We start from the raw sequence: 23,589 nt of genomic DNA, 5'->3' as shown, positions 1-23,589 counted from the left end.
CATGGATTTTTTTATACACGGATTCAAGCATCCACGGTTTGAAAATGTTCAAAAAAAATATAAACTTCAAATTTCAAACCTTGATTTTCCATTTTTTATAAGGGACACCATTTTGCTATGTCATTACATTTAATGGGACTTGAGCATCCACAGATTGTGTTATCTACAGGGGATCTTGGAACCAAACCCCAGCGTATAACAAGGGTCCACTGTACTAGAACCAGGGTTGATCAAGGTCAGAGGTTAATCTAGCACAGATGTGTTGGACTTCAGCCCTCAGAAGCACCAGCCAGTATGGAACAGTAGGGAGACACAGTCCAAAAGCTATAAGAGATGTAGTCCCCAAAAGCAAAAAGTTCTCTAATTTTCACTGAGCGGCGTTTCTCAGAGATGCCCCCAGGAAGGCCATAACCAGGGCATGAAAGCAATAGCTTTCGTCAACTACTACTCATTGCCATTTGATGGTACTCAGTAACACATGGCTGTTTTGGATTTGGGTCCAGAGTTTGGATGTATTCTACACATGCAATTATTTGGAAGCAAGTTCTGTAGGTTTAAATGGCAGTTCTTTCCACACCATTGTTCCAGAAGTTGGTAATCAAGACGTATTAAAAGTTAGTATGGCTCTTTAAGGGAGTTTATTGGTCACAGTTTTCTTAAAAGGGTGGAGCAATCATGTGCTGATATAGGGGATATAGCCTTTTTTTTGTTGAAAAAAACGAATAAAGTACATCTGGCATGTCAAACAGACATATTCCATGAGTTGTCTGTCTTGCTGTGACTATGCTATTAATGTGGAGTACTCTCAGTTATTTTCTTTGCTTTGTGGGAAACTGAATGGAAGTTTGGCTTAATCACAATTTTGGCAGGATGCATGAAACTGTATAGGAGAAAGCAGAACCCAAAGGAGAAGCCTCTCAAATGGGATGGGTTGAGGGATTCAGGCAAACCTCCAGATGTTGTGGAACTGCATTCCCATCACCTATCACTATTAGCCCTGTTGGCTAGGATAGCTAGGAGCTGCAGTCAGACAACATCTGGATCATCAAATACTCCCCTTCATGCTTTTTAATATAAAGTCCTTTTCTTCCTTTCCCAAATTGTGTAGGCTTCTTTTCCCTGAAGGAACAGCTTGCTGTTCAGTCTCTACTTCTGAAGGACAAAATATGTCAGGAAAACTAGGCTTGTTCTGTAGATAGGGCAAAGCAATTGTGAGCTCAGATTCATTGTTCATAAGGGGATATCCTGCTCCTGTGATGCCAGAAAGATATATGCTCTCTGCTATAGGGAAATACCATATTTGCATGTTCTAAATTAATCATAAGGGGAGAGGATGAGTGCACAGTTTCTGAAAAAACTAACCTTTCTCCAGTGTGTACACACACATGGGCCTGCTCACAGAAAAGGAAGAGATGCACACCATGTTTATGACAAATGGAAAAACCCAGTAGCATTCATCCAATTGCTGATCACTATCAACGTCCTCTGCAACCTTCTGCCCAAACTAAATGTAGGCACTCGAAAAAGCAAGCCAACAAAAGCCCTCTAGGCTGTCTCACTCATGTTTGTTCATCGTAATGAAAGGCTGCAAAAAATCTGAAAAGATCAACAAAGGGCCATTGGTCCAGCTGAACTTTAAATAGAGATGAGAAGCACAAGTAGAGTGTCCTGTTCAAATGAAATCAGATTAAGAAGAGTTGACAAAATAGATGATCTATAGTGGTGGTGAATAACCACCGACTGATTAGCTTTCCTCACAAAGCTGGAAATGAATTAAGAGATATCTGGCATTCAAAGCTGGTCAGATTTAGAGAAGAAAGGAGGGGCATATTCTAAAGCTATTCTATATGCATTAGGCTGTATTTGAACACTTTTGGAATGATTTAAATAACCAATACTATTAATAAAAACACTAAGGTTAACATAGCCAATTTGAGACATTGTATCTAAGGAATGAATTCCACACAGAGCACATTGAAACTTACTTGAGTTAACACACATAAGTCTTTGTGACCAAGTACTTTTAAGTCTTATTTACATCAATGGGAAAATTAAGATCTGCTCATCTTTTTTTCTGATAGAAACTGATAGGGTTTCAAATTGCTGCCCTTTATTTTACATTAGCCAATTATTTTATGAAATCTTTGAATTTGTGAAATGTTTGAAAACACATGGTAAGTTATGGGTGCTTTCAAACTGAGAGGTATTGCCAATGCATCCTTTTCGTTCACAGACTTTGTTCAGTTACGAAACAGAGGGAGAGGCAAAGGAAACAAACGAAAAACATGGAAAGGCTGCAAAATGAAGACAACATTGTCTGGACCTCCCACAAACCCTCATGAATAAGGCAGTGCAACTGTAAAGTATGGCCCTCATTTGGAAGCAATAGCAGAAACAATGTGTTTTATTTGGCAATATGTTAAGCCTTTGATGAATAAGTAAAAACAGGTCTACTGTCAACAGAGGATCAGAACATTTTAAAAAATTATAAAACCAAAGCTATTGCCAAATTTTATCCTTTTAGCATGTCTGATGGACAAAACTGAGTTATACCATTTTATGTTACTTAGGTGCTTTACAGAGGGCCCAAAAAGGGTGCTCTGCCAGCACCTGTGTTTGCTGCGCCTGGGAACTGCAGCGGACAAACCACGCGGTTCTCCGGCGCAGCAAAAAGAACTCACAAAAAGCGGGTTCTTTTTGTGGTGCAGTTATGATGCCGCGAGGCGCCAATGGAGCACTTGCAGCATCATTTCTGCGCCGCAACGTGCAGACGCTAAGCATCCACTACGTCAAAATGGCGGTGCCCACGTACGAGGGTTAGGGGCGTCCAGAAAGGACACCCCTTCCTAACCCTAGTATGTGCCGAGCACATACTTTTTGGCGGTGTGTAACCCGCCATTGTCATCACTTAGTACTTAACATATTAACGTGTCCTCTCATCAAATTTAAAGCCTGTCTTCTTTTCCCATTTCCTTAAGTATGAAATGTTGTAAAAGTTCACTACAATGTGCAAAATCATAGCTAATCCCAGCTCCTCGTCATATATAACTTGTGACAAAACAAACCAAGTTCTCTTGCTTAGTTAAAACATCAGATGCAATGTCACCAGATCCATAACCTCCAATGGTCCCAGTTTGGCAAGGACAGTCCCGATTAATCTTCTATTGGCCCATTTTTTCCAGCTGATTTTAAAATGTCCCAGCTTCTCTCTCCTCCTTCCACTTTCACCCTTTGTCTTAAGTCTCCTTCAGCAGCTGTTCAAGGTGCAAAAGTAGTTTACACTCCATCAATTCAGTAGTCAGGAAAGGAGGGGAAACCGTGCCCTTCCCAGTAGGCTCAGGCAAAAGCAAATGGATGCAGCTTTTCCTAGCATGCATTAATTCCTCATTAATAATCTTTGCCATCTTGACCACACTTTGATAGTACCTGGCCAACATGTCCCAGTTTTCATTTATGAAATGTTAGAGGGTATACAGATGATTGGTTTATATTAGCTTGCTCCCCAAAATTGGGATTCAAGACAGATCCATACCAACCATAATGAGATCTATTTTTTATAGAGCAAACAGAGGCTACAAATCCCTCTTCCTGTCTATAGTTTTAATCTCCACAATTTGGTTGTTCTTTCTTTGTCCCCCAATTAATTTCTCCCCTCAGCTTCACCAAATAGTGGTAAAGGAGGAATATTCCACAGTTAAAGAGTAGGCTTATGCTATGCTGAGAGCTCTGCTATAGATCTTGAGATGATAAACAGATAAATAGGAGAGTTATGCATCTATAGCACAGGCTTGCGGCATTCAGTTTTTAAATGGTTCAGAAGTAACAAATTTTATATCTTCCAAGAAAAAGGAAAGCCAAAAGTAACTTTTAGAATGTAATAAAAATGGCAACTAACTATTTGAATGGGCGTGATCCTATAAAAGTAACTAATTACTCAGACTTGGGGACCTTTCATGCTACAGAATTATAATGCTATAATTCCACTTTAGAATCAGCATGATGTAGTGGTTTGAATACTGGGATTACAACTCTGGGGAACAAGCTTCAAATCCCCCACTCAGCCATGGAAACCCTCTATGTGACTTTGTGCAAGCCACACTCTCTCAGCCTCAAAGGAAGACAAAGTCTAATCTTCTCAGAATACATCTTGTCAAGAAAACTCTGTGATGGGTATGCCTTAGGGTTACTATAAGTCTGAAATGACCTGAAGGCACACAACAACTGAGATTGATGTTTTGATAAAGCTTTAGAAGAGCTCTCTTTCTCTCTCTCTCTCCCATTCCCACAACTTCTTTCCCATTCAAACATGACCTTCTGTACCACAGTCCCAGAGCTTGGAAAAGCTCCTTTTTTGGACTCCAACTTACACAATGGGAGGAAGTCCTATAGAACTTAATGGGATGTCTAATTTTGCATGCATAGTCGTATTATACTGTTAGTGAAAGAGAGATTGTAGAGGACATACTATCTTGTCTGCATTTCTGGCTAATTCCAAATGCTTTATTATTCAAAATAGTTCTTCTCATAAAATAGGTGTATCAGGGACATAGCCAGGATTTTGGGAAGGGGGGGGGGTTCCAGACTAAGTGCCACCATTATAATGGGGCTTGGGTGAGGCGGCGCGGTGGCACACACCATTCATTTTATCTAACGGAAGGGGGGGTCCAGACTCCAAGGACACCCCCCCCCCTTGGCTACGTCCCTGGGTGTATCCCTGGCAAAATCTGTCAACCTTTTTGTTTAATAAAAAAATAGAGATGGGAAGTTTGCATATTAATATGAGCCTGCCTAATTCACACTTTCTAAATCAGTTTAGGAATAACAACAGAGTTTACTCTTAGGAGTCTGCACTTCACCCAGATTTGCACTGCAATCCTTCAATCAAAAGATGCATACAAAAATGCATATATTAAAAGAAAATGCAGATGAAGAACTACACTTCTGTGAAAACAATTACAAAACTGCATTGATTATGGAACACACTATGCAAAACTCTCTGTAAATATTCAAAGAAATGGTTTTATATTGATGAAAGCTCATGCAAAAATAAATATAGGTGCTCCTATATTTTCCCCCTCCCCTTCCTCCTTTTTATGCTGCAAGTGACTAACACAACTACTTCTTTGAAAACTCTATGCAAAAATGTGTATATTAGGCATTGTTGTTGTGTGCCTTCAAGTTGTTTCTAACTTATGGTAACCCTAAGGAAAACCTATTATGGGGTTTTCTTAGTATGATTTGTTCAGAGGAGGTTCGCCTTTGCCTTCCTCTGAGGCTGTGGGAGTGTAACTGGGTCACACATGGTGTTCCATGGCTGAAGGAATTCAAACCCTGGTCTCTAGAGTCATAGTCCAAAACTCAAACTACAACTACTGCACCATGCTGGTTCTTAGGCAAATTGGACATCCAAAAATGTCTAATATACACAAAACTTTAGTTGAATTATTTGTTTAATTAATTACAATTTTTGTGTAGTGAAAATAACTTTTTTTGCAGTCTGATGTTGAAATGGGATGCAATGAATTTAAACTGGAAAAATTAAGGAAACAGAGAGAAGCCAAAATTGACAGAGGTACATGTCTAGATAGAACATTGTTGATGCATACTTCTTCATGGGTATACGGCAAATTAATGTTATGTATGCATCAGCTCACAGAGATTAGTTGAAGGATAATTTTCCTCGCTCTAACTCATAAAGCTCAAAGGACTGTTTCATTACAGCTGTATAAAATATTGTGATGTAATCAGTTTCATATACAGTTGCAGCAGGTGCTACACAAGTATGCCTGAGCTGGACAAATGTTTACTGGTACATAAAATCTTCCAACTTGAGCTGCTGTTTTCCAAACCCTTTTATCCAATCCAACCCCCTGCCCCTCAAAGTTATACTTCTTTATATTCTTTGGGTATCAGTAATCAACCCCACAGTTCCAATTAAAAATTAATCTTTAGACTATTCCATCAGATCTGTTGAAAGCAAGAAGCAGTCAAAGTACAGAAAGAACTCACTGGGCAACCTCAGACCAATCTCTCTCATCATAACCTTCCTCACAGAAGAGATGTGAAGATAAAATAGGGAGGAAGAGAACTAAGCCAATATGAGCTCATTGGAAACAAGGCAGGATATAAATGCTCAGGTGTACCTTACTTTATGGAGCTTAACTTTAGCGCACTTCACTTAATACAGTGCTTCTCAGTTATCCAGTATAGTGTCATTTTTTATTCATGTTCATTTTGTTTTCAGCATTCACATCTCAGTGTCATATTCTGGCAATTTTTTCATTGTTTATTTTTACTTTTGCATCTTGTTTTAGGCCTAGCACTTTTGCACACTTAATACTCTCTCTCTAGCTTTGCTTCGCGAACGAAGATTCAGGAAGGACTCATCCCGCGCTTTGTACAAGCGCGTTGGTGACTAAAAAGGCCAATCCGGGACAAACAGGTCCGGTTGCAGAAAGCACAGCGGAAAGTCTCCTTGGGTGATGTTTCCGGGTTGTGGTTCTTTCTGCGTTGTCGTTTCTCTTCGAGACTCATTCGGCATGAGTTTTCGAAAAAGGCTGCAGCATCGTGGATAGTGCGTTTCCATGCCTCCCGATGCAAGCCCAGGGCAGACCATTGTTGGTGATCCATTTGGCCAAGCCTGAGATGTTGTTTCAGGGAGTCCTTGTATCTCTTCTTTGGGGCGCCCCTCTTACGCTGACCCATGGCGAGTTCACCATAGAATACTATTTTGGGGAGGCGATGGTCATTCATCCTAGAAACGTGTCCTGCCCAGCGCAGCTGCGTCCTCAATAGCATGGCCTCAATGCTGGTGATCCCTGTTTGCTCAAGGACAGCAACATTCGTCACATAGTCAGTCCAGTGTATATTTAGAATTGTGCATAAACAGTGCTGATTAAAGCATTCAAGGAGTCGTAGGTGTTGGCGATAGGTGATCCATGTTTCAGACCCATAAAGGAGAATAGACAGTACAATGGCTCTATACACACTGATTTTTGTGCTTCACCTCAAGTGTTTGTTACTCTAGACTCTTTTGTGAAGCCTTTCGAATGCACTATATGCCTTTGCCAGTCTGTGATCGATCTCTTTATCAATCTTGGCGTCTGAGGAGATGATGCTTCCCAGGTAGGTGAACTGCTGGACGGACTTAAGCACAGATGTGCCTACAGTGATGTGGGGATGGTAGTGTTCTTCCCGAGGTGCCGGCTGGTAGAAAACTTCCGTTTTCTTCAGACTGACTTCCAGTCCAAAGAGCTCTGCAGCTGTTGCAAAACAAGATGTTAGGCGCTGCAGAGCTGCTTCCGTATGGGCAACGAGGGCAGCATCATCAGCAAAAAGCAGCTCACGGACTAGATAGTTTAGAGTCTTAGTGTGGGCCCTTAGGCGGCTTAAGTTAAACAGGCTACCATCAGTATGGTAGCGTATATAAATGCCGTCTTCTTCTTTGAGATCTGCCGTAGCCCTTTGGAGCAACATGCTGAAGAAAATTGTAACTAGAGTTGGAGCGAGAACACAATCTTGTTTCACACCATTTGTTATTAGAAAGGGCTCCGAGAGAGCATTGCCATATCTGACTTGACCTTGCTGGCCTTCATGTAGCAGGATGATCATTTTGAGGAATTTGGGGGGGGGGCATCCTAGTCGTTCCAGGATCTGCCACAGACCTTTTCTACTCACAGTGTCGAAGGCTTTGGTGAGGTCAACAAATGTTACATAGAGTCCTTTGTTCTGCTCTCTACATTTCTCTTGCAGTTGTCTAAGGGCAAATACTATGTCTGTAGTGCTCCTATTAGCTCTAAAGCCATATTGGCTTTCAGGGAGAAGTTCTTCTGCAATAGCAGGGACTAATCTGTTCAGCAGTATCCTTGCAAGGACTTTTCCAGCAATGGAGAGCAGTGTTATACCTCAATAGTTTGAGCAATCCGATTTTGCTCCTTTTTTCTTGTACAGGGTGATGATGACTGCATCTCGGAGATGTGATGGCAGTTTGCCTTTTCCCCAGCAACTCACAAGGAGCTCGTGGAGTTTAGCATGGAGTACATGTCCTCCATGTTTCCAAGCTTCAGGTGGAATTCCAACAATCCTTGCAGCTTTGCCATTTTTCATCTGCTGTATGGCCTTAATGGTTCCTTCCAAAGTGGAAGCTATATCCAATTCTTTCTTCATTGGTTGTTGTGTCATATGTTGAATAGCTGAGTCTTGGACTACTCGGCTGGCACTAAAGAGGCTTTGGAAATGTTCAACCCATCGGTTCAGAATGGAAGCTTTATCTGTGATTAGTGTTTGACCATCTGTACTGTATAGGGAGCTTTGGATCTGATATGTAGGTCCAAACACTGCTTTAAGAGCTTCATAAAATCCTCTGGAGTCACCCAGATCTGCACAACGTTGTGTCTTTTCTGCTAATTTCATCCACCACTTGTTCTGAATGTCTCGGAGTTTTTGTTGGCGTTGACTACATGTGAGGCGAAAGGCTGCTTTTTTGGCATGGCAGGATGGCTGGGTGAGGTGTGCCTGGTGAGCAGTTCTCTTCTGTGCCAACAGCTCCTGGATCTCTTGGTTGTTTTCATCAAACCAGTCTTGGTTTTTCTTGAGGGAGAACTCTAAGGATTCTTCCGCAGATTGCAGGATGCTATTTTTGATATGTTGCCAAAGCACTGTAGGAGAAGAGTGGTCTTCAAGTTTTGTTTGCAAATTTGCCTGGAAGTTGTCTCTTATGGCAGCTTGTTGAAGATTGTTGACTTGGAGTCTCCTCTTTAGGATGCCACCCCTCTTAGGTTTCAACTGAAAATGAAGATTTAGTTTGCATCTTACGAGGTGATGATCTGTTTGACATTCTGCACTGGGCATCACTCGGGTATGACGGACATCGCGAATGTTTCTCCGGCGCACTAGGATTTAGTCAATGTGGTGCCAGTGTTTGGATCGGGGATGCATCCAGGTTGTCTTCAGGCTATCTTTCTGCTGAAAGATGGTGTTTGTAATAGTCAGCTGCTGTTCTGCATAAAACTCTAGCAGGAGGCGTCCGTTATCATTCCGTTATCATTACAGTTTCCAACACCATGTTTGCTTAAAACACCTTTCCAGTCTTCGAAGTTTTTTCCTACTCTGGCATTGAAGTCACCAAGGATAATGATTTTGTCTTCTGCAGGGACTTTTTGTATGAGGTGGCGTAAGTGTGAGTAGAATTTGTCTTTCTCCACAGGGTCGGCTTGCATAGTTGGGGCATATATACTGAAGAGAACAGCATGTGGGAGGTGTAAGGAGATAATGCGATCAGAGTGTCCTGTTGGCAAGGTTTCGAGTTTGGAGGCAATGGAATTTTTGATCATGAAGCCTACACCTGAAAGATGTTTTTTTCAGTTTTGGGTTTGCCCGACCAGTAGAGTGTGTAGCCGGCACCGTGTTCTTTAAGGCTGCCTTCCTCATGGAGACAAACTTCACTAAGAGCAGTGATGTCGATGTTAAGTCGTGACAGTTCATGGGCTATTAGAGCAGAATGGCGCTCAGGACGTCCACTGTCTGCAGAATCTTGCATGGTTCTGATGTTCCAGCATGCAAGCGTTAGTCTATTTGCACCTTTGGAGACTGGTGTATGCCTTTGTCTCTTTTTCTTTGTTTGACCACATCAGAAGATGCCCGTTGGCCGCGGCTAGCCAACCGGGTTGTTGGGGATGAGCTTTCTTTAGGCCACCTTTTCTAGGCCCCACTCCATATGGAGCAAGCAGTGCTCTCTTTTAAAAAGGCTGCTTGGTCATTCAGGATGCTGCCGAACAAGACTGTCATCCCCAGTCAGTCTCAAGCGACCAAAGTCCTGAACCGCCTGCATGCAGGGTTGGGTCTGTGGCTTCCAGTGCATCTTTACACCTGCCGTTTCGTCCCTTGCCTATCACTACAGGGCTTTTTCGGAGATTGGATGTATCCTTCAAGCCTGTGCAATGGATTTTTCTGGTGGAGCACAGCGTGCACAGAAATGGCCTCACGCGTTAAACCAGAGGTTCATCTGCTGAGGCCTTGACAAGCATGGATGGTAGCAGCGAGGTCCTTGGGTCATACGTTTGATTAGAGTTTCCTTCTCTTAGATGGTTGACCTTACAGGGTTAGACGAGCATCATCTGTCCGGGTTTGGGGTTAGAGTTTTCCTTCTCCTAGGATGGTTGCCATAAAGCTAGAGCCCATCCTGCCCTTTGGTGCTCTTGGTCAGACCCTTTGGTTGTGACCTGTCTGGCATGGGAGGTCCTGCCGGTGGCTATTATATCACCGCCAGCATAGCTCACAACATCATTAGGGTGCACAAGCCTCTCCCCTACAACAAGGGGGCGTCAATGGAGAGGCACTTAATAAATGACAATGTAAATATGTTTTAGGCTTATATATGCACTAGCAAGTGTGTGTGAAACTCTGATTCACTTTAAGGAAATATTTGATTTATAGTGATGGTCTGGAACCTAACCTGCTATATTAGAAAGGTATGCCTGTAACTTATTAATGGCCAGCTGGATCCAAACAGTGCAAGAGAGGACCCTTTGAAACACCCTGTTGCCAGATTTTTCCAGTATTAACTCTTTTTTATATATTTAAAAAATATCTTGCTAATCAGGTTCATCCTCCTCACATCTGGCATAACACAGTTTGCTGCAGTGTTGTTCCCCAGTAATATATGCCGAGTCCAGATTTGGAAGGAAGACAGAGCTCAGACTTGATCTTTCAAGAAGGCAAGCCCTTCTGTCCATTAGAGATTAGGCTATAACAAAAATCTGTGTTCACCAGTGCCAGGCAACTGAATTCCACCCCCTGATATAATGTAACATTGCATCCTCTTGGCAGTACAATCCAGCATTCTTATTGCTACAGATCCCTGTGGGCTTCTTGTATGCTTCACCAACACAGTCGTTTCCTTATCTTCTTGTTCTTCTTGGAAACAAAAATAGATGACAGGAAAGGCTGAGGCCTACCCCAAACCCACACGCTCAAAAAGGCAAAGCAGCTGAGGCATGCAGTATGAATGGTGGCACCTGAACAGATTACTTCTGGTTGACTATTCCATAATCAAATCCCTCTCCACCCTATGAATAGTTTCTTCTTTCCAAGATAATAAAAGGGAGGGAATGTTTGTTACCAAGTCTGAATACATATGTAAGAAGCACAAAAGCCAATTAAGAACTTGTAAGTAGGTTTGCCAGAGTGAAAAGCAACACCTTGGTGTTTTGATATATAACTAAGAAGGCGTAAATGGTAACTTTAGAGAAGGCAACCTTTAGGGTGGCCAGAGTGAATACTAGAGAGGCTCCTGTAGCTTCAATAGTTGTCTAGAAGAGGGAATTTTAGCAGGTGTTGAATGTTACCTGGTTGTGAATCACAGCCCACACTTTGCCCACTGATGTATGTTTTCACTCTCCAATTTCCCCACATAGGCACTGGACAGGAGAAAGATTTGCTGTTGGAAAGGCAGGTAACAGCTCCAAAGGTTGTTCCACCTGCATGCAAGTGGCAGAATTCTGGGCCATGGCAGTTCAAATTTCATCTGAGAGCGGAGCTTATGGCTTGGTAAAGTTCCTTTATTTGGACTATGCTAGTTGGAAGATTCTGGAAGTTGTATTCTCAGAAATACACTCGGCCCTCTATATTCATGGATTTTTAATCCATAGATTCAAGTATTCACAGCTTGAATATAGTTAGAATATATATAAATTTTAAAAAGCAAACCTTGATTTTGCCATTTTATATAGGGGAAACAATTTTATTATGCCATTGTATTTAATAGGACTTGAGCATCCACAGATTTTGGTATCCATGAGTGCTCCTGGAACCAAACCCCAGGGGATAACAAGGGCCCACTGTAATTTCAGTTCAGCCATCCAGCTGCACTAGGAGTGGGCAGCTACGGCAGGTGTGGGGATGACTTCCCTCTCCTCACCTTGGCAGGCCACACCACCTAGAAGTCAACCAAAAATCAATACAGAAACAACTGAAGATCTTGCTTCACCAAAGAGTAGCCAAATACGACTTTTGAAAGTCTGTGTGAAGTTTCTCTGCCCCACTCTACACTGACTAGCAGTAGTCTTTCACGGTTTCAGAAAGGGATCTTTTCCAGTCCTGCCTGGAGATGCCAGAGGCTGAAGCTGAGAGCTTTTTCTGTGTAGCAATTGCAATCACAATAGCATTTACATTTCTATACCACTTCATAATGAACTAGGCACTCCCTAAGAAGTTTACAATCTGTTAGCCAATTGCCCCCAACAAGCTGGGTATTCATTTTACTGACCTATGGAAGAATGGAAGGCTGAGTCAACCTGGAGCCCTCTGGATTGAACTCACATCGTTGTGGCTGCAGTACCAGCAATTAACCACTGAGCCACCAGGGCCCCTTACAAATCATGCAATATGTGATGGACCTTTGGTTTTTCCCCAAATGATGGTTTTTGAATATAGATGAGCTTTCAAAATTATTACCCACTATTCACTGGCAATCTGAAGTGGTATAGCCCTGAATTTTTCCACCTCAGGGTGCATCTACACTGTAGAAATAATGCAGTTTGATACCACTTTAACTGCCCTGGCTCCATCCTACAAAATTTTGGGATTTTTTAGCCTTGTGAGCCACCAGTGCTCTTTGGCAGAGAAGACTAAAGAACTTGTAAAATTACAAATCCCAGGGTCTGATAGAATGGAGCTACAGCTTTTAAAGTGGGGTCAAATTACATTATTTCTGCAGTATAGATGCACCCTCAGTCTAACCTCCTGATGGTGATCACTTGATAGATCTTGTGTCAAGTTAATAATTGGTTGGCAGCTTTACACTTTTTTCTGTTTTAAATACACGTCCCTTCCTAATCATTTGCATGTGAGATTAAGGGTCCCAGGTCTCCCTTATTATGAAGTATGTCCCCTATCTGATAACTGGAAAGATTTTCCTTTTATACAGACTGACAAGATGCCAAAAAGTCTTTAGGAGTGTGGGTCCTTCATAAAGACAGAAATGTGTGCAATTCATGGATGTGAAAAAAATATATTAATTTTATGGAAAATGCATGGCTAAATTAAGTGAAATTAATACCTTCACCTGGTATTGGTAGAACACAAACTTGTTAATAGCTACTTCTTGATAGTCAGACCTGCATGGCATGATTTTTGACTGCCCCTTATTGCTGTTTCACAAATTTGATAACACTGTGTGAAGGGAAAGAGCAAAATTTAGACCAGCTAGGAAACATTGCTGGTTTCCAGAGGATTATTCCCATAGTCAGGAATATCTAGGTACCAAGTCTGTTTGTAAACAAATGATATTCTTATTATCCTCTAGATAAGGTTGTTTAATAATGTTTATTATTATTATTATTATTATTATTATTATTATTATTATTATTATTAAGCTAAATTCTTTCAGCTTCATTGCAGGTCATATGAACAAGTTCAAATACTGGAATTTTTCAATAATTAACTCAGAATAACATATACCTTACAATAAATGATTCATGAGCCATTCCACGGTTCCACCCACAAGCAGGCCATAAACATGCAGAAAAAGCTACCCCTTTGCAACTCTTGAATCATCCTGACAATGAATTAAGCAATATTGCTAGAATGTGCTAAGGTTTGTTTAATCCTTGTTTACTTGGTTTTTAAATAGAGGTCCTAAATACTCCTACTTACTTTCATTTCATCTGTGTCGTATAATTATACATCTTCACTTCATTGTGCTTTCCTTCAGTTTATTGGCTTGGAAGCCACCACGTTCTTTCAACCTGATATCTGATTATCAAGGTATTCACAGAACATTCTTCTTGTCTAGTGGATGCAGGTGCAGTGTTAGATGGTAGAGAAAGAGCTGAAACCACAGGTGATTTCACATGCTCAGCCATGATAACCATCTTGGGCAAACTCTCTCAACTCATACCCTGTAATTGAGACAATCCCACTTATTCCTCTGCTGTCCCACTTTTTCAGCTGCCTTTAAAATATCCCTGTTTCTTTTTCTGTCCACCCTCTTTGTTCCCAGCTTCTTGGAACTGTTGCAAACTGAGTTCAAAATGCAAAACTTGTTTGCACTCCATTAACTGAAAAGAGAGGAAGAGTCTTGTTCTCTCCCCACCCCCCATTCCCCCCAGTGTTTCCTACCTAAATTCAGTGAATAAATTACATTTCCCTGCTAAAATAGTGGTTTTGTGTGTTGTTCCTGATTAATAATTTTCTCCGTCGTTGCTTGATCACACTCCTTTGACCAACTCTGAATGTTGCCTGGCCACATGTATCCCAATTTTCACTGATGCTCCTCAAGGGGGCTGCTATGGGGTGGGCAAATGGATGGTTCTGTATGTGCCTGATCTCCTTGTAGAAAGCATCAGAATATAAATGTATGTGCATTTTTAAGCCTTATTGAGAAATATACATAAAACAGTAAGGCATAATAAAAAGCAATAAATGTGAAGTGATAAACTTGAGGAAAAGCATGACAATGAGAATAGTCATGGCTGGTTGGTGGGGACACGAGAGAGGGGGCCTTCTTGGTGGCTCCCCTACACTCTGCTACTCCCTTCCCAGGGAGGACAGAATGGCCTCCTCCTTGTTGTCCTTCCGTCAGTAGGCTAAAACCTTTTTCAAACAGGCTTTTAAAACAAAGTCTTTAGAGAACTTTAAAGGGCTGGAGTGTTGTATTGTTTTAAGGTGTACTGTTTAAACACTTTCATCTTTTATTTTATTCTTTTAATGAGTAATCTGTTTTAATATTGTAATAATTTAATTATATCTCAATGTATCTCTTTTGTATGTTTTTAATTGTACTGTTCTTTTAAATGGTAAGCCACTCTGAGTCCCAGTTTTGGGGGGAAGTGGGATGCAAATAATAATAATAATAATAATAATAATAATAATAATAATAATAATAATAATATACATTTAATAGATATTCATTTAACTGACAGTTGGCATTTTCCTATCTAACAACTGAGTTTGTTGGAGGTACAGTGGACCCTTGTTATACGCTGGGGTTTGGTTCCAAGATCCCCTGTGTATAACAAAATCTGTGGATGCTCAAGTCTCATTAAATATAATGACATAGCAAAATGGTGTGCCTTATAAAAATTGGAAAATCAAGGTTTGATATTTGAAATTTATACTTTTTTTAACATTTTCAAACCGTGGATGCTTGAATCCGTGTATAAGAAGGGCCGACTGTAATAACAGTTTTAGTAAGCAGTAAATATGAACTACTATGTGTAAAAAGCAGCCCATTCAAACTGTGTTAAATTAATATTCAGTTGTTGGCCTAATGGGGTGAGTAGAGCAGTATAACCACAAACCTGTCAGTGCTTTCAATGCAATATTGTGGTTTTTCTCTTGGAATTTTCTCTCCTCTCACTTTTTTTTCATTTTATTTACTGATTCTTCTGTCTTGATACCACCTGGATATAACTTGTAGCACAGTATCAGGTTAAAATTACCTCACTTCTGTTTACACCTGGGCAGCAGCCATAATAACTACCTTGTAAACAGATACACTTCTGTTTCACAGACAGATAATGTCTAAAATACTGCTTAACTATTTATTTATTGGATTTATATCCCACTTTTCTTCCCAAATAGGATTCCTCAAGCAAGGAAGATGCAAGAGTCCAGAGATTCTTTTGAAGAGGAAATATACATGCTGGCTATGAATGTGAGAGATCATGGCTCTAGCAAAATAGAATGTGTCCATATGGCTTTCCTCCTGAATGTGGTCCGCTTGGATGAAAAACATCACAGACCTGCATTCTGAAAACCCAAGGATACTGCAGGAATAAATCATAGGCGGGTTACAGACGGGCAAAAAGGGATGTACTCATGACGTCATGAAGGTAGAGCCTTCAGACGAGCTTTCCCTGAATGCCGTCATGAACACGCCCCCTGCACGCCCCAAGCGGGAAGAAGCGGCATTAAAAAGGTGCTGCTTTTTTCCGCTTCTTTTTGATTTGCGGTGTACCTGCGCAGCTCCGTCTGTAAGCTGCTGCACCGATACGTCAGAATTGCTACGCCGCAAATATAAGTTGCCGGTTTAAAAGCTCCGTGTCAGCTGTGTCGCATAATGGGTCGGGTTCCCGGGACATGCGTGGTTTGCAGCCAAGCTTTAATTGCAACGTCCGCTGCCATGCAGCTGTGGAAGCTGAGGCACAGCTGCGGCGCATTTTAAGCCTCGTAACCCTAACCCTAGAGCCACTTGTGCGCATGCGTTGCTAGAACCGCGGGAAGTTGTAACTTTTGCCGGCAGATGTTTTGGTTGTAGAAAGTGAAAAGGGAAAGTTTGGGATTTAAAGTGACCCCCTACACACATTCCTGCGCCATTTTCACCTGGGAAAGGGCACAGTTCGGCTGCTCCTGGCACAGCTGTGTGGCGGCTCCCCTTTGCCACCAGGCAGGATGGCTCAGCCATCCACCAGCACCCCGAAAAAAGGCAGGGGGACGTCTTGGTCTCATACTGAGACGGCTGACCTCATAGCTGTATGGTCCCAGAAACTGGAGTAACTGCAGAAACTGGAGCAGTCCTACCTGAATGCTGACACATATCGAGAAGGGGAAGAAGCCATGAGAGCTGCTGCACCGGTACACCAGAATTGCTACGCCGCTACTTTAAGTTGCCCATTTAAAAGCTCCGTCGCATAGTGAGTTGGGGTCTTGGAACATGCGCAGTTTGCAGTCAGGCTTTAATTGCAACGTCTGCTGCCATACAGCTGTGGAAGCTGAGGCACAGCTGCGGCGCATTTTAAGCCTCGTAACCCTAACCCTAACCCTAGAGCAACATGTACGCATGCGCTGCTTGGAAAGTTTGGACTTTAAAGTGCACCCCTACACACATTCCTCTGCCATTTTCACCTAACAATAAAAAACGCTAAAACTGTAAATATTGACATATGTACAAAGGAGGTGAGGGGAGATGGCAGCGGAGACAGCTGTGGCTGCGCATTGCAGATTCAGCAGGAGCACGGGGACCAAAGGAGAGGAGGCATCTATGATGCTGCTGACACTGGCAAAGTGCAAGCGGACAAGGATGCCAACACCAGCTGATCACCAGCTGGCAGGAGACCACCATTGTTTTAAAGGGGCTTGGGCACTTTAAATGCGCCCATAGGCTTTCTGCCGCCGCTGCTTAGCGCTGCAGCTGCAAAGCTGCGCACCTCTCATGCGGCAAAAGGAAAAAAAAAGAGACCCCGGAGCTTGAATGTGCCCAAGACCTTTTGATGCCCTCTAAACTTGCCCCCAAAGGCAAAGGGCAACTAGAGAGGGCCTGGGATCAAGGGGCAGGGAGCACTGACAAGGCACTAGGTCCCATGATGTCCCATAAAGACATCATTTCGCCTCCCAGGGTATGTGTTCCCTCCCAGCCCTATCTAATCTATTCTACCCTTCCTGTTCTCTCCTCCCACCATGCCTGGCTCACTGGTCCCTAAACCAGCAATCTCCAAACTCTGTCCTTCCAGGCGTTTGGACTTCATCTCCCAGAATCCCCAGCCACCTTGCCCTGTGGTCTGGGATTCTGGAACATGAAGTCCAAACGCCTGGGAGGACAGAGTTTGGACATTGCTACCTCACACCACTCCTGCCTAGCTTTAAAGTCACAGGGAAAAAGTTTAAAGGGGCTTGGGTGCTTTAAATGCGCAGACAGGCTTTCTGCCGTCGCTGCTTAGCGCTGCAGCTGCGAAGCTGCGCACTTCTCATGCGGCAAAAGAAAAAAAAAGCCGCGGTTTGGGCCGCCTGTGCGGAAGCTGCCTCTCTTTTTGCAGCGTCCTCTGAGGCGGCGGTATGGAAGCTCCGGGTCCGAAACGGACCCAGGTGAGGCGTCTTCACTGCCCCCCGTGTGGAAGCTCCAACACCTGAAGCACGCCCCCGGGGCGGGCCGTCTGGAGGCTCCGCATTCAGCTAAATACACCTCCAAGACGTCCTCCCCTGCCTGTCTGTAACCCGCCATACTCTCTTAAATGAATTGCAAAGAAGTACCGAATGTTGCTTGCTTCAAACTACAAACAACAAAGTTGTATGTCATTTATCAGTACAGAAACTCGAACTGCAATGAATATGAAAAGGGAATTAGCTGGCATGGTTTAGTAGTTCAGGTGTTGGACTGTGACTCTGGAGACCAGGGTCCAATTCCCCACTTGGCCATTTAAATCCACTGGATCACCTCAGGCAAATCACACACTCTCAGCCTCAAAGGAAGGCAATGGCAAATTTCCTCTGGATAAATATAGAGCAGAGTGGCCATAAATCAGAGTTGACTTGAAAGCACGTAACAACAACAGCTATGGAAAAATCTGTTTGGTACCTCATGCAGAAGGAATATTTAAAATTGTATGTTTCTGAGCTTGGAAGTAACTTTTTAAAAACATCTAGTTGCCTGAAGTTATCTTCCAGTAATGAAGGGATAACTACATTAATATTGTTCACTATTTCTGCATAAAGTTCACTATTTCTCCTGAATTACTCTAACATTACAGTTATTTTTATTCTTCATGCAAGTGTTGCTTCACTAAGTGGCATAAGAGAAGTATCATGAGATTCAAGTGTTGGCTCTTGTTCTGTTATGGGACATAAAGTGACAATGCAGTGGAGGGGGAGGAAAATGTATTTTCTGCCATAGTCCAATGGGAATTCTTAAAGTAAAGTAGTAACTTTAGTTATTTATGAGAAACAGGAAAGTAAAGAGTTATTTCCCAAATAATGGACTTCTTGCATACTGCCAAAAAAAAAGTGAAAGTTGCTCTCAAAACTCTGGCAGGGCAGATATGAGACTGTTTTGACGTTGCATGGAAGAGATTAATGTACTTTCCAGCACAGTTAAGCATATTTATTGAGCAGAGACAGGTGCACACTGAAAAAAAAAAGAGGGGGAAGAATCACAGATGTTCCATAATAACCCTTCCTATAGAATCCATGCACACAGAATAATGTGTTTGTCTTTTCAGATTTTTTTTCCTCTGGATAAATGGGAACAAATGTGTGTCAGGAAAGGAATGTTTGCAGACAGTGAATGTCTGTGAATGTTTACTTGTGGACATATTAATTTTTGCAGAGTTGTCCATTGTTATTTTGGGAACACTTAAAATGAGTCAGAACTCACCAGCCTTGAACCTGGAAAATAGGTGCACCATATAAAAGCCATGGCACCTTGGAGCATATGCAAAACATACTTTCTCCACTAGTCTTTCATTCATACCAGTCATTTTGTGATCAGGGTTTTAAACCTGATGTATCCATCTTTTTTGGAATTAACAATTGCATATCACAAAACCCTTTGGTTTTAGCACAACTTCCAAGTTTAGGGAGCAGAAGCAGTCATGACTGACAATGCCATAGAGGGGTCAATTAAAAGGATTCATTTTGTTTTGTCATGTAAGGTGCTCTTGGCATACTATGTTTAAAGGTAAAGTTAGTCCCTCAACAGGAATGTCTAGTCGTAACGGACTGTAGAGGGCAGTGCTCATCTCCATTACTAGGCCAAAAAGCCAAATGCTGTTATCTTCCCACTGAAGTAGTACCTATTTATCTACTTGCAACTGCCAGGTTGGTAGAAGCTGGGGCTAGTGACAGGAGCTCAACCCATCATGCAGCACTCGGGCCTCGAACTGCCAACCTTCTAATCTTCCCATTGTCAGAACTGGCATCTTAACCACTATGTTTATGTTTATACTATGTTTAGCTGGAGATAATCTGACAGCTGAATGCAAAAGATGTGCAGATATTTTCAATCTGTTTTGTTGTCCAAAGCTCTTTAACTAAACAGAGTGATGGCATGGTTTTATTCCTGCTGTTGTTTGCCTTCAAGTTGTTTCCAGATGGCAATGCAAAGGTGAACCTATCATTGACAAGATTTGTTCAGAGGAGATTTTGCCATTGCCTTCCTTTGAGGATGAGAGACTGTGACTTGGCCAAATTGGGTTTCCATGGCCAAGCAGGGATTTGAGCCCTTGTCTACAGGATCCTAGTCCAACACCCAAACCACTACCCCAGGCTGGCTCTCTCCAAAGTAAGTCCCATTGCTTTCAGTGAGGCTTACTCCCAGGAAACTAAATACTGTAACAGGATTACAGTCTCAGTTGTCTAACACATTTTACACTTGCAGAAGAATATTTTAACACTCAAGAGGACTGAGCATCCACCAAATTATGCCAGTTTCTGAGCATCCTTTTAAACATTTAAGACAATCTATGGAGGGTTAGTGTGCTTACAGGAAATTGCCAATGTCAAAAAATTTTTATGAGACTACTTATATTTTAAAAAGATTAAAAATAATTCTCGGTCCCTTTTGCCATCAAATAATCAAAGTTTCTTGCCTATCCCTGAAATTTAAAAGTTATAGGCTGTGTTTATAAGAATGAAGAAGTAACTACGACACCAGATTTACAGTAAGATGATTCACGTACTTGATGTTCTAGGTAGCTGCCTGTTTTGTCTCCCAAATGAACTTTACAACACACAGCTGGAAATGACAAAACATACTTCTATAAAAGGTTAGAGTACTTCCTCTACTCTCCAGATTACTAGGAGCTGAAACTGTTCAAGCCCATTCTATCCCCAAAATAATGTCGGTCTCACACACCCCTCACTTGCTGTTTGCCTGATCTGGAGCTTTGCATAATTGCTTCTTTTTGGACTGCAACATCCAGAATCTCTTATGGTCACACTGGCTGAGGGTTCCTGGGAGATGTAGTCCAAAGAGGTAACTTTGACTAAGCACTGTTTCAATTGAAGATTGCTGGAGCATCTTTCTTAACTTCAGTGTTATAATCAGCTAGAGATACTGAACTAAATTTTTATTTCACTGTCTTTTCTTGTACTTGGGTCCAGTGAAAGATACACTATGTTGCACTTTCCAGCCAGACCTTTTAAGAATTGCACACAGATGCTTTTGAACACCACAGGCACAGTTTTGCTTTAAGGAATGCAGCACATGACAGAGCCAAACAGACCTCATTTAAAGAGGCATATAGAGAGGAACACGCCTCTCAGCTGCCAAGCACTCGATCTAGGATAACTACTATCTCCTGGTACTGTTTTAGCAATCCAAATATCCAATCAAGCATAAACACGGAATAGACAGGAAATTTTCCTCAGTTTTATGTACTAACTAGGAGAGCTTAACTATAAACTCCAACAGCTAATGGTCTAAATCAATTTGCTATTTTCAATTACAGTATGGTACATCCACTGAGAGCCTGCGTGGAGTAGTGGTTTGATCGATGGATTATGACACAGGAGACGAGGGTTTGAATCCCAGCTTGGCCATGAAACACATTGGGTGGCCATTGGGTACGTCACACTCTCTCAACCTCAGGGGAAGGCAATGGCAAGCCTCCTCTGAACAAATTTTGCCAAAAAACAAAAAAAACAAAACAAAACCATGTTATGGCAACCTAAGTCAAAAATGACTCGAAGGCACATCCATTGAATTGATGGATGTACAAAAGTGTTAGTTTATAATCCAGTCATTGATTCACTAGAGCTAGTCTAGTTGTGACTAGCAGTTGGAGTGAGGGTTGGAGTGAGGCCACTGAATGACTTATCATTAACTCCTTTTCTTTCTTTCTTTTGAATAACCTCATTCTTGCGTGCCTTCAAATCATTTTATGACTTATGGCAACCCTAAGGTGAACCTATTATAGGGTTTCCTTGGCAGATTTCTTCAGAGGGGGTTTGCCATTGCCACCCTCTGAGGCTGAGAGAGTGTGACTTACCTAACATCTAAGCTATATTACATTGTAGTATAGAGAGGAATAGCTGCATTCTTTTTGCATTATAATGGCTTGGGGCACTTTTATAGCTGGAGGCAATGTGGCCCCAGCCCTTAGGTGGGTTCTGTACCACAGGATGGCTGCTTGCAGATATTTGCCTGCAGCTCTGTTTTAAAGTAACTAACTACTGTTTTAAACTAACTAACTACTGATAGGAAGAGAATCAATGTGATGCTGGAGAAGAGTTCTGTGGATAGCCTGGACAACCAAAACCACAAATTAATAGGTCCAAGAGCAAACTGAGCCTAAACTCTGCCTAGACACGCAAATGACTAAACGGAGACTGTCATACTTTGGCCATCTCATGAGAAGATGTGACAAGACTGTCCTGCCAGGCAGGAGGAAAAGAGGAGACCCGCATTCCAGATGGCGAGCCTCCAATGGTCCGGAGTCTGCAAGAGGGCTGCTGGTGGCAAGGTGCCTTGGGGGCCTCTCATTCCTGGGGTTGCCTTAAGTCCAAGTTGAGTAGACAGCAGTTGAGAGGACAAAACAGAGGACGTGCCCAAAGAGAAGCTCCAAACACTCAGATGAATGGAAACCCAAGCTGCTGAGTCCTGCTCAAAATGGAGGACATTGAGACATCCCTCCAGCGGAAAGCTGGGATGGAGGGCATGTCCTGGGAAAGGAGGACGCCTGGTCACTCTGGGTCGGGAAGGAGAGGGTGAGACTCTGTTGTCATTCCTCCTGGCAGAAGGGGGACATGGAGGACATGTCCTGAGAAAGGAGGACATCTGGGCTCAACTTTCTGATCAACGGAGTTTGAAGAAAGTTCTTTGGCTGCATCCACACTGGAGACATAACTCGGTTTGGCACCGCTTTAACTCTTTGTCTGCTCAAGGCTTTGGAATTCTGGGGACCACAACAAACTCCAACTCCCAGAATTCCATAGCCTTGAGCCAGACAAAGAGTTAAAGCGGTGCCAAACCGAGTTATGTCTCCAGTGTGGATGCAGCCTTAGTTTGGAAGTCTCCAGAGAGTTCCCCCCAAATAATCCCCAACCAGTGTCCCCTCCATGATCCCTGGAGCCCTCTTCCTTTACCTTCCTCCTGGCTTCCCAGCAGCCCATTTTGCTCCCCTTGCAGCCCATGCCCGGAGCTCAGCAGAGGAGGGCTCCCTCCAAGGAAAAGAAGACCCCGCCAAGAAGCAGCAGCAGAAGGAGCAGCAGGAGCCCTTCATGCCGAGTCCAGAGCAGCCCCCCTCCGCCGCCGTAAGTCTCCGAAAAGGGGCCCCTCCGAAAGCTCCCTCCCTCCCTGACTAAATTCAAGAGGAAGAGAGCAGCCACTCCAGCTGCCCAATGAGGGCTGCTGCCTCTGGGCTGAGCAAGGAGCCCCTTTCCCCGCCCTGGCTCAAGGCTAGCCAGTTCTGGGGACTCTAGTGTTGGGAGACATTGTCCAGCTTTCTCTCTCAGACAGCCCTGGTGCCACAACCAACTACTATTCCCACTACTATACTTAGCCCTGAGCCAGGGCAGGCCAAGGGGTCTCCAACTGGATTATTTCTGCAGTGTGTTTTGGACAACACTCAAACCAATACTGGCTATTGTTGCACTTTGATCTCAGTTTGCAGTAACTGTAAGCCAAGGGAAGAGTGGGAGGAGGAGAGAGAAACTGGGACATTTTAAAAGGTATTAGAACAGAATATATATATATTCTCCTGGTGAGGTAAAGGGATAAGACAAGGCCAAGAAAAGAATATATCCTAGCCCTGGCCTTATATCTTTAACATCAGGCTGGCTAAAAAAATATCCTCCCCTTCGTAACATCTTTACTAAGGACTGAAACAACATGCAGACATCTGACTAACATCTCCAGTTGTTTTTTTCTCTCCTGTT

At 42.7% G+C, this 23,589-nt stretch overlaps 1 protein-coding gene across 1 annotated transcript in view; it reads right to left on the bottom strand.

The window, feature by feature from the left end:
- Positions 1–22,950, bottom strand: part of CCDC69 (coiled-coil domain containing 69) — a 53,783-nt gene extending 30,833 nt beyond the window's left edge. The window contains exon 1 of the mRNA XM_042455744.1: positions 22,798–22,950. Coding sequence (XP_042311678.1) covers positions 22,798–22,845 — 48 coding nt within the window. The 5' untranslated portion in view covers positions 22,846–22,950. The remainder of the gene's footprint in view (positions 1–22,797) is intronic.
- Positions 22,951–23,589: the final 639 nt, after the last annotated feature.

This window comes from Sceloporus undulatus, chromosome 2 (genome assembly GCF_019175285.1).
Source record: "Sceloporus undulatus isolate JIND9_A2432 ecotype Alabama chromosome 2, SceUnd_v1.1, whole genome shotgun sequence".
NCBI lineage: Eukaryota > Metazoa > Chordata > Lepidosauria > Squamata > Phrynosomatidae > Sceloporus > Sceloporus undulatus.
This window is presented reverse-complemented; position numbering and strand designations above follow the sequence as displayed.